We start from the raw sequence: 14,116 nt of genomic DNA on the forward strand, positions 1-14,116 counted from the left end.
TTCCTGCCCACCACTGCTGCCCAGGAGCAAAGTGACTGAGCACAAGACAGACAGCAAGACATCATTCACAAAGATCCCACTTAGTACTAACTTTCTACCTCCTTCCTCCCATCATTCCCTGTCCCACACAGATCTAGGGCCACTGGATCCTCCTGGAGATGAGGCTCCTAAAGCAAGATAGAAACTGCCACAGAAGGCCACAGCAGGGAGTGTGCCCATTTCAGTCCCAGACAAGCCAGGATCAAGCAGGGACCTCCAATGCCCAGTCTTCCTCCAGTATGGGCACCACTGCTCTACCAACTCTGGGAGCCAGTATCTCACGGAGTGTCCCATTGACAGAGGAATCTGTTGGGCCTGCTGCTGGTGGGCAGCAAACAATAGTTCAGATTGGGATCCATCACATGGCAGCTCTTATGTCCTCACCCCCATGAACTTCCTCCCTCAGGGCCAATTTCTCATCTATACAGGGAAGCTGAGGACTCAACCTGAGAGCTGCCTGAGGGGGAACTCACTTTGCAACTGAAGTTTGAAGTGGTGCATGGTGTAACACCAGGCACACAGCCGTGCCCACTGTTTGCCCTTCTGTCCCCCGAGGCCCCACCCCAGCCAATGCTCCCAGGAGAATCCTCAGTGCTCTGAAGTTCAGGACATCCAGACAGACTTCAAAGATGGCTGTTAGCCAGGCCAGGTGTGCCTGACCATGGGCTGGCTGTCCAGGAGGGTCCTCTGGGCTCACCAGACTCCTCCCGTGGTGGCAAGCATCAGGGTTTCTCCACTGCTGAGCTGCACCTCAGCTGGCGGAACCTAGACCACCTCACAGCCAAAGAAGCCTTGAAGTCCTCAGTTTTCATTCTGTCCCAGCAGGGATTAGCTCCATCCTGGGAGGCCTCAGCTTAGCCATTTAACTCATTAACAAATAACAGGCAAACACAAGGCCGCAAAGTTTAATTTGTGCTGTTCACATAGGACACTGCTTATCGCTAGTGTCAGCCCCCTGAGAGCACCCCTCCCCCCACACAGAGGAGGAGCAGGGGATGAATGTTCAAGGACACAGAAGGGAAATAAGAGCTGTGTGCACAATTCTTGGCCACTCAGAGGCAGGAAGGACGCTCCCCAATTTCTCCTGCACTCACAGGCTCAGCACAGGGGCGTGAGGAGTGGAGGGTAACAGGGAACACAGTGCTGGGATTGTGCCCGGGCCGCAGGCAGGGGTCAAGGGGTGGGCTTGAGAGGCCCAGAGCTCAGGGTGCCAGCTGGCTACTTTTCCTAGACAAAAGCAAGCAAAGAAGCTGCCACAAAGAAGCTGCAAGAGCTGGGGGCCAGGAGGGCTGTGCCCTCGCTGCTTCCTTCAGGGGAGGCCTTTCGGGCTCATCCTTTGTCAGGCAATCCAGAGCTACCCAGGCCTGCCCAGCTGCAGCAGCTCCACATTAGGGCCAGAGGTCTGCTCTCTGTGTCCCGCCCTTGGTCAGTGAAGATACCAGCAGGGCTGTCAGACCAAGCGAGAGACACCTCTTGGTGTCTGCTGATCCGTGTCCCACTGTGTAGACAGAAGCAGATGTGCTGACCTCACCCCCTCCTGCCCTGTCCACATGTGTGCACACATTTGGGAGGCAAGCAGGTGAGGGGAAAGACACAAGTGACCTTCCCAGCCTGACAATTTGAAGAAAGACCTTATCCCCAGTGGAAGCAAAAGGAAGAAAGCGAGGGCAGTCTCTGCAGGTACGGCTCTGGAAGGCCCCGGGCTCAGCCTTTCGTCTCTGAGGTCTGCAGCAACCAAGAGTCACCAGAAAAGATCAGTGGCTTTGGTGCTGAGGTGACAGGATGCTTTATCTTACACATACACACCCCCAGCAGGTTCCTAGGAAAAAATGCCAGGCCTTGGAACCCACCCAGGGTGGGGCCCCTCTAGATGCTCTGGGGAGGTCAGAAAGGCTCTCTGCTGGTGGAGGTGTGGGTCTGGAGAGACTCCACTCAGTCACACCCGGAGGCAGAGCTACCCCCATGGCTGCTCTTCGAAAGGCCTCAAGAATGAATCCCCACTCGGGGAGGGCCGCTTCCAAGTGCAGCCACGCGCTGCAGAACCGCTAGCTGTTGTACAGGGGAATCACCCGGGTGATCTCCCGCCGGCAGATGGGGCACCTCTTGGGCTCTGGCAAGGCATGGTAGCACTCACGACAGGAACAGACATGCCCGCACTCCAGGAAGACGCAGGACTTGAAGCTGCTCAGACACACGACACAGGCACTCTTCAGACTCTCCCGGTCCTCGGGCAAAGCTTGACTCAGCAGCTGGGCCTCGTGTTCCCGGAATTCCTCCTGCAGCTGCTCTACGCGCAGGCGCTCCTGCCGATGCAGATACTGTTTCCGGAGAATAAAGAAGAGGGTGACACACGTGGTGAAGCCAAACACCAGGGCCAGAACCTTCCAGAGTCTGACGCTTGACTCTTGCCTTTGCAGCAGGCTGTCAAAGTCCTGGCTGCTTAGGTAGTACTGCATGCCTTGCTTGGGGGGCTGCAGACGCACGGAGTTGTTGTCTAGGACAAGTTCACCAACCCCCGTCAGGGTGGCCCCCACCTTCAGCATCTCTTCAGTTTCTTGGATGCCTTTGGGCCGTTCTCCACTGATGTAGTGGCCAATGACATCGGTGAAGGACTGGACCGAGGGGTGGAACTTCTCGTACACAGTCTCCAGGCCCAGGTCCACAGAGTCCAGGGGCTTCAGCACTCGTACAGCCACAGCCACGCCATCCTCATGAGGCACCAGATCAAAGGGCACAGTGTTGGTCCTCTGGTGAATGATCTTTGAACAGTCATTCCTAAAAGAATAAGAGGACTAAAGATGAAACCAAGAGCGAGATATCTAGGCAGTGGGAGATCGCCTAAGTGGCAGCAGGACAGGACAGAATTCACTCTAACTAGGACTGCAACAGCAATCACTACTCTCTGACCTCATGATGTGAGGCTGCAGTGCCTAGGTCCTCAGGTGGGGTCAGTGGGCAGAAAGTACCAACAGAGGTCCCTTTGCCACTGTCAGATAGACATCCGAGACAAAAGTTGCTAGAATCAGATGGAGAATTGGTACTCCATGTAAGGGCACAAAATTATTTTAACACTGAAGTCATTAATCTATAAATCAGTGGTCCTCAAACTTTAGAGTGCTTAAGAATCAATAGATTCCAGGTCCCTTCCAACCTGAAAATTCTAGTTTGGTAGGCCAGGACGTGGGCCCAAGAATCTGCATTGTAATAAGCTGCCTATGGGCTCTGACAGAGGTCCATGGAACACACAGTGGTATCGCCAGCATCACAGGCTGGTTTTCAACCTACTCAGGAGATGCTGAAGACAGCAATCTCAGATCAAAACTGTTAAAGATGGGGGTACCCAGAACCCCAGCCTATGGACAGACCAGCTACCGTTTTCATTGGGGTGGAAAGGACACATACCAAAGGTGGGTTGTTCGATTCCACACCATCTTGTGCTCCTGAAGCGTCAGTCGCTGAATTACCCCCTTGCAGTTCTCAACAAACTGACTGTTCAGCGTTTCTTTAACAGATCGCACAGCTCCTAAACAGAAACAAATCATTTCATTTCTGAAGAACTGTTCTGCCCTCTCTTTCAGGTGATTCAGAATGTGGTTTCGGTCTCTTAATTAATCAAAGTGAATACATTTGTATTGTACCACCCTAAGGTACATCTTAGGAGCACTATGCTGAGCACCTTACCTGGGTCACATCATTTAAGTCTCACAACAACTCTACAAAGTAGGAATTAGTTTACAGATAAATAATCTCTAGTATAATAAGAGATCAAAAAAGGTTTGAAAATTTTTCTCAAGGTCACAGGGCAATCACTCAGATCTTTCTAACCCCAAAGTACATTCAGACAATGAACCTCAACACCATAAAAGGCTCTTAATGTCAGCCAAGACAATCTTTTTGTTTTTGCAGTAGTAGGGATTGAATCCAGGGCCTTGTGGGTACTAGGCAAGTACTCTACACTGAGCCACACCCCCAGCCCAGCCAAGATAATTATCAAACTTTTGGAAGAAGGAAGTTGTTTTCCATTTACCATTAAACAAACATACCTTCAATAACAGCATAAGGCACACATTTTCCTGGAGCTTCTGAAAGAATACTCTTTAAATCTTCACCCAAGTGGATTTTCTTAGCTCCCTAAACACACATACACACACAAAAATTAAATTGGCCAATGAATACTAACATAGTCAACCAAACAAGGGCAAAAAAAGATCTGTTTTTTTCATGTTGGGAATAAAAAAAGCTGAGCAGAAAGAATACTACAGATAATTCGACTCCAAAAGCTGACCCAGAGTTTCAACATGTAAAACAGGCTAGGAGCAGGGCCTTTAGTCACTGCTCTTTAGTCACTGCAGACTGAGGGTGCCACATACATTCTTTTTTCTATTTAACCAAAACCGATGCCCCTTTTAATTTGAACACATTTAATCTCTTCTTGACAACACAGTGCTGTTGTATAAAGCACATGGTAGAGGCTCAAAAACAGGTAGGTGTTAATTACCACCGTGCCTCTGTGAATGGATGCCCTGCACTGTTATAATAAAGAGATGCCTTTGCTTTCTTCGGGCAAGTCTCTGTTAACTGGTGCCCAACAGTGGTCTGCTACTTTTTAATTTGTCTTTCTTCCCTCTCACAAACAAGCCTGCTGTTACTTCTGTTGCTGTCTTCCTCCAACAACCCCCAGATCTCCCACCCCTGGTGCTCCCTTCTCCTGCCTTACTCTAAAACATTTTTTTGTCACTGTGTCATACCATCTGATCATGCGTTTTGTTAGTCAAACTGTACTAGAATGGAGTCTCTCCTACTGCTGAGAATAGTGCCTGACACACAGCAAGTACTTGATATATATTTATTTGACAAATAAATCAATGATTAAAGTACTTAGATACACCATTGTACTAGGCACTATGCTAAGCACTTCAAATGCATAAACCTATTAATGCTGGTGTTGTCCCCATACAGTAGGCATTATTACCTGCAATTACAGAAAGGAAACCAAGGCTCAGAGCAGTGTAGCTACCTGCCTACTTTACAGTTAGTTAAAGAGAGAGAGAGAGAGAGAGAGAGAGAGAGAGAGAGAAAATCCATCACTATGGACAATTAGAATTTTAAAGGGCAGAGCCCAGCATGGTGATGGTGCACACCTGTAATCCCACCATCTTGGGAGGCTAAGACAGGAGGATTGAGAGTTCAAAGCCAGCCTCAGCAACTTAGTGAGATTGTAAGCAACTCAAAGAGACCCTGTCTCAAAATAAAACATAAAAAAGGGCTGGGGATGTGGCTCAGGGGTTCAATCCCTGGTACAAAAAAAAAAAAAAAAAAAAAAGAAGGACGGAAGGAAGGAAGGAAGGAAGGGAGGAAGGGAGGAAGGGAGGAAGGGAGGAAGGGAGGAAGGGAGGAAGGGAGGAAGGGAGGAAGGAAGGAAGGATGAATTTTTAAAGGGCAGAGGGGTGGTGAATAAGTTTAGAAAGACATTGTGTTGATCAACCTCATCCCCAGTAACTCTGGGGAACTCAACTGATCTGAATCTCAGTTTCCAAAACTGTTAAAGATGAGGGAAACATAATCTCATAGCATTTTTTACGTGGATTAAGTGAATTTCAAGGAGTGGAAGAATCCAGCCCAGGGGTGGGCAGATGGGAGTATTCAATAATTATGCACTCCTATCACTATGAGAAACACAAAGGGTATAACAAACCCTACTCTGGAAGTTTCTTAATCCAACCAAGAAAAGAGAATCTAAAATATGAGGAGTCTCAATTCTTTTTCTAGGAGGGGCTATTTCATCCTTATAAAGAAACTAATTAGCAAAGCTTTTAAGATCGCCCAAAGATCACCTGGAGAGTTCATTCAAGATCCTCACCCCCAGCCAACTTGAAGCCAAATTGGTTTTGAAATCAGAAAGTGAAGTATCAGCTACACTCAGAGCCAACAGACTTAGCAGTAACTTGTTTATTTAATTAGATGAACAACAGGGCAGCTGGAACCTCACCAGGATGCCATTTGCACAGCAAATCCAATTACCTCACAAACTGGTTCATTCTAGATTCCTAAACTTCTTACCTGCAGGGATTTCCCACATTTGTTTCTAAGCTCTTAATGAAAGCAATCTGGTGATAAAGAACTTATGTTTGGAAATCTGCCCTTCATACAAATTAAATCTTTAGTAGTTGAATTGTGAAATTTCAAGCAAAACAAATCCACTAACATTTATTGAGCAACTACCATTCTCAAACAGAACCTAGAAGGAAAAACCCTGTCTCTGACCTAGAGGTACACCTCTCTGAACCACTCTGACAGATCCATTAAAATAATGTGGTCAATCGGGGGGGAAAAAAAATAATCCTACGCTAGGACTCAAAAGACCTAAGTTCCAAGGTAAATAGCTATGTGACCTATCCTCTGAATCTCAATTTCCCAATTTACAATGGGGGGAGGGGTGTTGTCATTTCATCTACCTCAGAAAACTACTGTGCAGAAAAAATGAAAACAATGCTGTGTAAACTGTAAAATGCTGTTCAAAAAATGAGTTGAAAAAAATAAGTATAATATAAAAAGGGAAAATTTGTTGAAGCAAGGAGTTTTTAAAATAAATGGGTCTCGGTACTTGCAGTTCCCGGGTCTGAACTGCAGCCCCATCTCCTCCTTGTATTCTGCTCAAATGTCACCTTGTTTAAAATAGCAAGCCCCCTTTCCTGACTTAGTCCACAACACGTCTCCCGGGCTACACCACCTGTTTACCGTCTGTCCTGCTGTCACCAGCATGGAATCTTCACGAGGACAGACTAGTCTTTGCTACTCACTGCCTGGCGCACGGTTCGAGAAACAGTTTCAGAACAAAGTTAAAGAACAGTCGTCCTGAATAACGAGAGGCGCTTAGGGCTAAGGGGCAGAGCGGCCGTGGTCTCAGACCCGACTTCGCACCCTTGCTCCTCGGCGGGGCTGGGGAACACCGTCCCGGCGCCGGCTTCCTCTTCTGCAGGCTTCCCACTGTGGGGTGGCCAAGGTGAGCTGTGGGTCCCCGCGGCCGCGGGCAGACACGCCCGGCTGAGGCCAGGCCGGCCCGAGCACTGACCTTGAGCTCTTGGGCGACCCGGGCCTTCTGCCGGTACACGGAGTACAGGACGGCGGTGACGACAGAGCTCGTGCCCAGGAGGATGAACTGGCCCAGTGAGGGCCGCCCTCCGCTCTCCATGGCGGCGCTGAGTCGGGGCGCAGCCGGCGACACCGAGAACAGACCGTGAACCCCGCGCCCCACCTCCCGCACCCGGGACCGCACCCCCACACGGTACTTCGCGGACGGCCTTTTCCGGAAACTCCAGTCGGTCGCATGGCGATGACGTACATCGGAGCCGGAAGTGGAGGCGGGGCAAAGGGGGCCGGAAGGCGGGGTTGCCAGGGCGACCGCTGAGCTGCGGAGGCCTCGTGGGAAACGGACCTCCGCACCCCAGCGCCTGGAGAGGCTTTGCGGAGTCAAGAGACTGTTTGCCGCTCAGAGGTCGTTTCCCTGCGACGCGCGGAGCACGGCCACGACTGGCGCGCCCGCCAGAGGCCTCGATCGCTCTGGTTTTCCGGGGTGACTGGGTTGGTTGATGGGTTGTTCGATGTTTCCGCCATTAGATTGGGAAGAAGGAAGAGAATCGTGCGTTAAGCACTTGGGAGTGTTTGCGTTTAAGCTTTGGGAGAAACACCTTGCGAGCTGCATTGCATTCTGTCCTTAGACGGGAAAACAGGCCAGAGCGGTTAGAGGATGTGCCCAAAGCCGTACTGCTAACGCGAGCTAACGAGGAATTCCCCTTTCCTCCGCTTCAAGACGGCAGACCAAATAGCCCCGTGATCCGCTCTCACCGCATAAGAGCATGTTAAATTAAATAATGATTAAATTATTAAACAATAAATAATTACAGCTCCGTTTATTGGGTGCCTATTATGTGTCTGGTACTGCGACAAAATTTAATACCACAACCCAGCTGCAATGCAGATTACAGATGAGACTCAGGTGAAACGACTTCCTCAGTCTGTGGCTGACAAATGGGCTTCAAATCCAGGTGATTATTAAGGGATTTATTATAATTATTATTGGTATTGGGGATTGAACCCAGGGGCGCTCAGCCACTGAGCTACATCCCCAGCCCTTTTGTATATTTTGAGACAGGCTCATTAAGTTGGTGAGGCTGGCTTTGAACTCATGGTTCTCCTGCCTAAGCCTCCCAAATCTCTGAGATTACAGGCGTGCACCACCCCCACCCTCACCCCTGTGCCCAGCCCCGCATTCAGAGACTTGAGACTTTTCTAAAACAATCAGAGATGCCCAAAATCTTATCCAAAACATCAACCTGTAAATTACGTATTCATTGAGCTATTTCCTAAAAGTTTATGCTTTAAATTATGGAAGATATGGGGATGTACCTGTTGGTCCAAATCAAGATTACATCTCAACATTGTTTTTAATAACAAAAGAATGAAAACAATCTAAATGTCATATCAGTAGTCGAGTGGTTAAATAAATGTTTGAAAAAGAACATTGATATTTGCATGTCTAAGGAAGGATTCACAAGAAACTGGTATTCTGTTCATAGGAGGAAACTGGGTGGTTAGAGAACAGAGGTATTGTTTTTGTATCTTTTAAAAATATTCTTTAGTTGTTGATGGATCTTTATTTTGTTTGTTATGTGGTGCTGAGAATCAAACCTAGTGTCTCATGCATGCTAGGCAAGCACGCTACCACTGAGCCACAACCCCAGCCTTTGTGTTTCTGTATCTTTAGAGTACAAATATATGGTCTATTTTGAATTTTAATAAAACTTAACACAAGTCAGTCACTCCACAACCAGCCATTTCAGAGGACCTCCTGCAGGCAAGGCTCTGGGCCTTATTCATCCAGGTCCTTCTCTAGCTGTTTAGGGCCTGGTGGAGAGGCAGATAGGATCAGAGATAGATACCTTTTGACCCAGGCCCAGTGGAATTAAGGCGAGCAAAGTGCCACCAGTGATGTATGCAGTAGGGGTGTTGTTATCTATTCTCAACAGGGAAGAGATTTGAATTCTGTAAACAGAATGAAGGTGGTGTGGCAGGCCAGGGAGGGTATAGGAAAGACTTTCAGGCAGAGGGAAAGAGTAGCAAAAGTGCAAAGCTGCCAAGGTGGCCAGGGTAAGTGTTATGGCAAGATTGTAATAAGTCATAAAACAGGAGACAGAAACTTTATTCACCAGCCGGCCATCTGGATCCACCAGCTGGCAAGCCAAGGGGGAGGCCACAAGTCTACACGCTTCAATCCCCTCCAGGGGTTTGAGTACATTTTTTATAGCATAAGTAAAGCATGTCAGTACATTAATCATGAGTGGCTGTTGCTATGATTCAAGACCATAAACAAACATCATGAGATCTAAAATCAGAAGCAGAAGGGAAACTGGGTCAAAAAGACCCTAGTTGAGTACAAGTTAAAGAATGGTTCTAATATCTAGACAATATTCTCTGATAGGGTACATTGCCCAATAAAAATGGGCACCAAAAAGAACAATTTTACATTGTATAAGAATTGCCATTTTGAATTGCCAAACATGCTATGCTAAGCAACTGTTGATGGGTGCAGAGGCAGGAAAGCTTTCCCAGGGGAGAAACATTTTTTACATGTCATGGAGTCTTGGGGTCAAACGGAGTCTTGTTTGCTCACTGCCCATATAGCCTGACCCATAATATAGGTGGGCACCAGGAGCATGCAATTGAAAAGGAGGGTTGAAGCCAGATCCTACAGGTCCCTCAATGCCAATCAAAACTTTAAATTTCATCATTTTGGGGATGCAATCCAATAAATCTTAAGGATGAGCAAGAGCATGATCTAATCGCTTTTTTTTTTTTTTAAATAATCAAAATTCCTGAAACCTTGGATCACAGCAAGGGAAAAACAAAAAAGAGGTCATAACATTGAAAACTGGGAAAGTGTCTCCACTGCAAATAGATCAAGGACTCGTGTTTTATCTTAGGCCATCTAGTTTTATTCTCCAGGCGCCTTGTTAAAAGAATCATTACTCTTAAATGAGACACTTTGATTTCAAGTAACTCTGCCATTTTTGGCCAAAGGCTGAAATCCTTCATTAGCCATGCTGAGCACATCCTACTGGGACAGTTTGAAATTTATAATCTGTGGGCCTTATTAGGAACAGTGAGAGATGGGCAATTTCAGCTGTAGCCAGATGTCCCCAGGGAACCACTCCCAGCTTTGAAGGCAGTTTCACTGAGTCACAAGTTAAAGATGAGCTTGTCTGGAGAAAGTGAGGTAAGTTCCTAAGCCACAAGTCAGAGCTTTGAGCAGGTGGGGAGCTGACCTAGGAAAGAGGCCAGTAAGGACAATACCACCACTGGAAGCATGTCACCTCAGACCTAAACTCACATTTCCCCTTGGAGCAGCAAAAATTCCCTGCAAGTCATGGAGCATAGACCTCTTAGGCATTCACCAGGGTCAAGGGACCAAACAGATATGAAGGCAGGAATCTTCTACCTACCCAGACATTGCCAGACAGGTGCCACCAGAAACAGGAAGTAGAAAAGTTGTCAAAAATAGCATCCAGTTTCCATACAGAACTTTCCCTTGGGATAGCACCTATATAATCATCAAGAATTATCTAATATAGCCAAAATATTTTTTCTGTAGTTCTCGGGATTGAACTCAGGGCCTTGCAAATGCCAGGTAATTATACCACTGAGCTACTGGCCCAGCCTGAACATATTTTTTATGTATTTATTTTTATGGTGCTGAGGATCCAACTCAGGGCCTCACATGTGCCAGGCAAGCACTCTATCACTGAGCTACAATCGAGGTCCTTTTAAATGAATATTGATCCCATGCAACGTTCTCTCCCAGATACACAGTGGGACATAGGGACAAAGTGCAGGACATGCTCCCTGACCTTGCAGAGGGTACCATACACTACCTTTCTTATTTTATTTTTTTTCCCTGATACCAGGGATTGAACCCAGGAGCGCTTAACTACTGAGACACATCCCTAGTCTTTTTATTATTATTATTATATTTAGACACAGGGTTTCATTGAGTTGTTCAGGACCTTGCTAAGTTGCTGAGGCTGGCTTTGAACTTGCGCTCCTCCTGCCTGCCTCAGCCTCCCAAACTGCTGGGATTATGGGCATACACCACCATGCCAGGCTGACTTTTTTTCTTTTTGTACCACTTAAACCTTACCCTGTTTGTGAAAATTTAAAAAAAAAAAATCTAACACAACTTCATAAAATGGAACATGCCATAAAAAACAGATACATTTTTAAATTTTATTTTTAAAACACAGCTGTAAAGCAAAAAAAAAACAACAAACAGCTAAAAGGAGCAGGAAATTACTAAGTGATAGGCACCTAGATGACTTCATCATGCAATTGGATCCTAGCCTTGACCATGAGCTACCTAATAGCCATGTCAAAAAGGAAATGTATTGGGGTACGATTTAAAAAGGTGGGGAAAGCACACAAAAGATTGCTTTCAAGGCAGTTTGTGAAAAGCCAAAAGAGCAGGGAATCAAGTTACCTGTGGGTCAGTTGGTCAGTCGATCTGCCATCCATCTGTGGAAATGCTGCTGTCAGAAGCTCTAGAAGAATGTAGGCTTCGAGGCATGGTGGGGGTGGGGGAGTCACTCCCAGTGGGTTTGCCTTCTCCATCTCCTTTGGATCCAGTTAGGGTCTATTTGCTGTAGACTGGCCAAAGGTTCCAGCAAAAATGATGGAAGAAGATGTTGTAAAAAGAAAATTGGCCCCTGGTGTGGGGATGTAGGTCGGGGGTGGGGTGCTTGCCTGGGTTCAACCCCTAACACCTCCAAAAAGGAAAACCTGGTCCCTGAGTGGTGGGCGTGGCCTCACCAGCTCCACAGACTACCTGAGAAGGGTCCCTGCTTTACCATAGAATTCCTCAATTGCTGCAGTTGTCACTTTTGGCCACAGGGAGGCGCCAAGAACACAAGATGCAGGTCTGCGCCTGTGAAACCATCACCACAATCAAGACAGCGAACATACCCATCACCCCCCCCACTCCCCCATACACGCCCTTCCCCAGGCAACCACCAACCTGCTTTCTGTCTCCTTAGATGAGTTTGCATTTTCTAAAAGCTGACATACACGGAATCAGGCAGCTTACGCTCTCTTCTCTAGCTTGGAATAGAACAATTTCACTCAGGATAATTACTTTTGAGATTTGTCTTGTTGTCGCATGTATCAGTAACAGTCCATCCCCCTCTTCATTGCCAAATAGTATTTCATTGTATATCCAGTTTGTTTTACAGATTTTAACTGCTACAAATAAAGTTGCTATGAACATTCATGCAACCATGCACCAGTCTCTGGCTGATCATGTGCTTTTAGTTTTTTTGAATCAATTCCTAGGACTGGAGTGGCTAGATCATATGGTATATATAGATAGGCTTAAGGTATTTTTCTTTGTTTGTTTTGTTGTCGTTGTTATTTTGTACCAGAGATTGAGCCCACACCAGTGCCACACCTCCAGCCCTTTTTTTATTTTTTGAGACAGGGTCTCCCTAAGTTGTTTAGGGTCTAAGTTGCTGAGGCTGGCTTTGAACTTGTGATCCTCCTGCCTCAGCCTCCCAAGCTGCTGGGATCACAGGTTTAATTTTTAAGAAACTGCCAAACAGTTCCCCAAAGGACTGTGCCATTTTACATTTCCGACAATATATTAGAGTTTACCTACCGAAATTCCACATCTTAACGTTTGACTGATCAGCCTTTTGATTTTAAACATGTTACAGCTGTGTAGTGGCATTTCTCCCGGTTTTAATTTGCATTTTTCTGAAGACTCATGATGCTGAGCACCTTCTGTGTGCTATGTGCCACCCGGATAACTTCGTGGATGAAGTATGTGCTCAGATTCACCAGTTTCTTCCTTCCGGAGATGGGAGTCTTGTGATGCTGCTCCTGGGCTCAAGCAATCTTCCTGCCTCAGCCTCCCACGTAGCCAGGACTTCAGGTGCATGCCACCATGCCCAGCTTTTTTTTTTTTTTTTTTTTGCCCATTTTTTATTGGTTTGTTTTCTGATTACTGACAGTTATTTTAATATTTATTTTTAGTTGTAGTTGGACATGATATGTTTATTTTATTTATTTATAAGTGGTGCTGAGGATCAAACCCAGGGTCTCACACGTGCTGGGTGAGCACTCTACCACTGAGCCACAAGCCCAGGCTATTTACTGACTGTTCTTTATGAACTTTGGATACAAGTCCTTTAACAAATATATGATCCGCCAATATTTTCTTCATGTCTGTGGCTTGACTTTCCATTATCTAGACTGTCTTTTCAAGAATATAAGTTCTTGTCAGGCCCGATGGCACAGGCCTGTAATCCCAGCAGCTTGGGAGGCTGAGATAGGAGGATCACAAGTTCAAAGCCAGCCTCAGCAACAGCGAGGCCCTAAGCAACTCAGTGAGACCCTGTCTGTAAATAAAATACAAAATGGGGCTGGGTGTGTGGCTCAGTGGTTGAGTGCCTCTGAGTTCTATCCCTGATACCGCACCCCCCCCACCAAAAAAAGAACATAAGTTCTTAATTTTTATGAAGTCCAGCTCATCCATTGTTTTCTTCTATGGAAGAAAACATGTTTTTGATGTAGCCCCAAAGAAATCTTTGCCTAAATTAAAGTCACCAAGATTTTCTCCTATGTTTTCTTCGAAAAGTTTTAGTTTCAGGTTTGACATTTAGGTCTTGTCATGTCCGTGGTGGTGACTTAGGAACAAAGCCCCAAGCAGTCCACAGGTGTGAAAGAAGGCCAAAGGAACCGCCTGTCAATCAGCGGGATCTCCTGATCAATCCTGGATTTCAGCCAGTTCCCCTGACCAACTCCAGAGGGACAAGGGACTCTAAAAACACCTTTTCCTGTCCCAAGCTCTTCCCTTCCTGCCTAAGCCCCCAAAATCCCAGTCGGGTCGGGCCCCCACAGGGTTTGTCCTCAGACCTCCTCCTGTCCACTCTGTTGGTCTGATGAGTTCCATCTGGGAGTGAGTCTCAATAAAGCCTCATTCAGCGGCCTTTTTAAATCTTTTTAAACCAATCTCTTGGTTGCTGCCTTGCCT

The 14,116-nt window shown here is 46.7% G+C and overlaps 1 protein-coding gene and 1 long non-coding RNA gene across 3 annotated transcripts; one reads left to right on the forward strand and one right to left on the reverse strand.

Moving 5' to 3' along the window:
* Positions 1 to 928: 928 nt before the first annotated feature.
* Positions 929 to 7,360, reverse strand: Mul1 (mitochondrial E3 ubiquitin protein ligase 1). 2 transcript variants are annotated; one of them, XM_005317543.5, is made up of 4 exons: positions 7,112 to 7,360; positions 4,083 to 4,170; positions 3,442 to 3,562; positions 929 to 2,814 (listed from the first exon to the last, which is right to left on the reverse strand). In XM_005317543.5, the coding sequence occupies exons 1-4, from the start codon at positions 7,229 to 7,231 to the stop codon at positions 2,085 to 2,087; spliced, it is 1,059 nt and encodes a 352-aa protein (XP_005317600.1). In that variant the 5' UTR covers positions 7,232 to 7,360; the 3' UTR covers positions 929 to 2,084. The 2 variants fall into 2 exon arrangements, with proteins under 2 accessions (XP_005317600.1, XP_013220108.1); XM_013364654.4 differs by lacking the exon at positions 7,112 to 7,360 and adding an exon at positions 6,778 to 6,944.
* Positions 7,361 to 7,407: 47 nt separating this feature from the next.
* On the forward strand, positions 7,408 to 7,950 carry LOC120890658 (uncharacterized). The gene is made up of 2 exons (XR_005735009.2): positions 7,408 to 7,620; positions 7,758 to 7,950. It is a non-coding gene; the product is annotated as an uncharacterized LOC120890658 (long non-coding RNA).
* The last annotated feature ends 6,166 nt before the right edge of the window (positions 7,951 to 14,116 follow it).

This window comes from Ictidomys tridecemlineatus, chromosome 11 (assembly GCF_052094955.1).
Source record: "Ictidomys tridecemlineatus isolate mIctTri1 chromosome 11, mIctTri1.hap1, whole genome shotgun sequence".
Lineage (NCBI taxonomy): Eukaryota > Metazoa > Chordata > Mammalia > Rodentia > Sciuridae > Ictidomys > Ictidomys tridecemlineatus.

Bases quoted from the DNA above. Each gene is read 5' to 3' on its own strand.
- Mul1 (XM_005317543.5), bottom strand. From the start codon at position 7,231: ATGGAGAGCGGAGGGCGGCCCTCACTGGGCCAGTTCATCCTCCTGGGC. The intron at 4,171-7,111 runs GTCAGTGCTCGG...ATGTGTGTTTAG, and splicing joins GGGTCGCCCAAGAGCTCAAG to GGAGCTAAGAAAATCCACTT. The intron at 2,815-3,441 runs GTATGTGTCCTT...TTATTCTTTTAG, and splicing joins AATCGAACAACCCACCTTTG to GAATGACTGTTCAAAGATCA.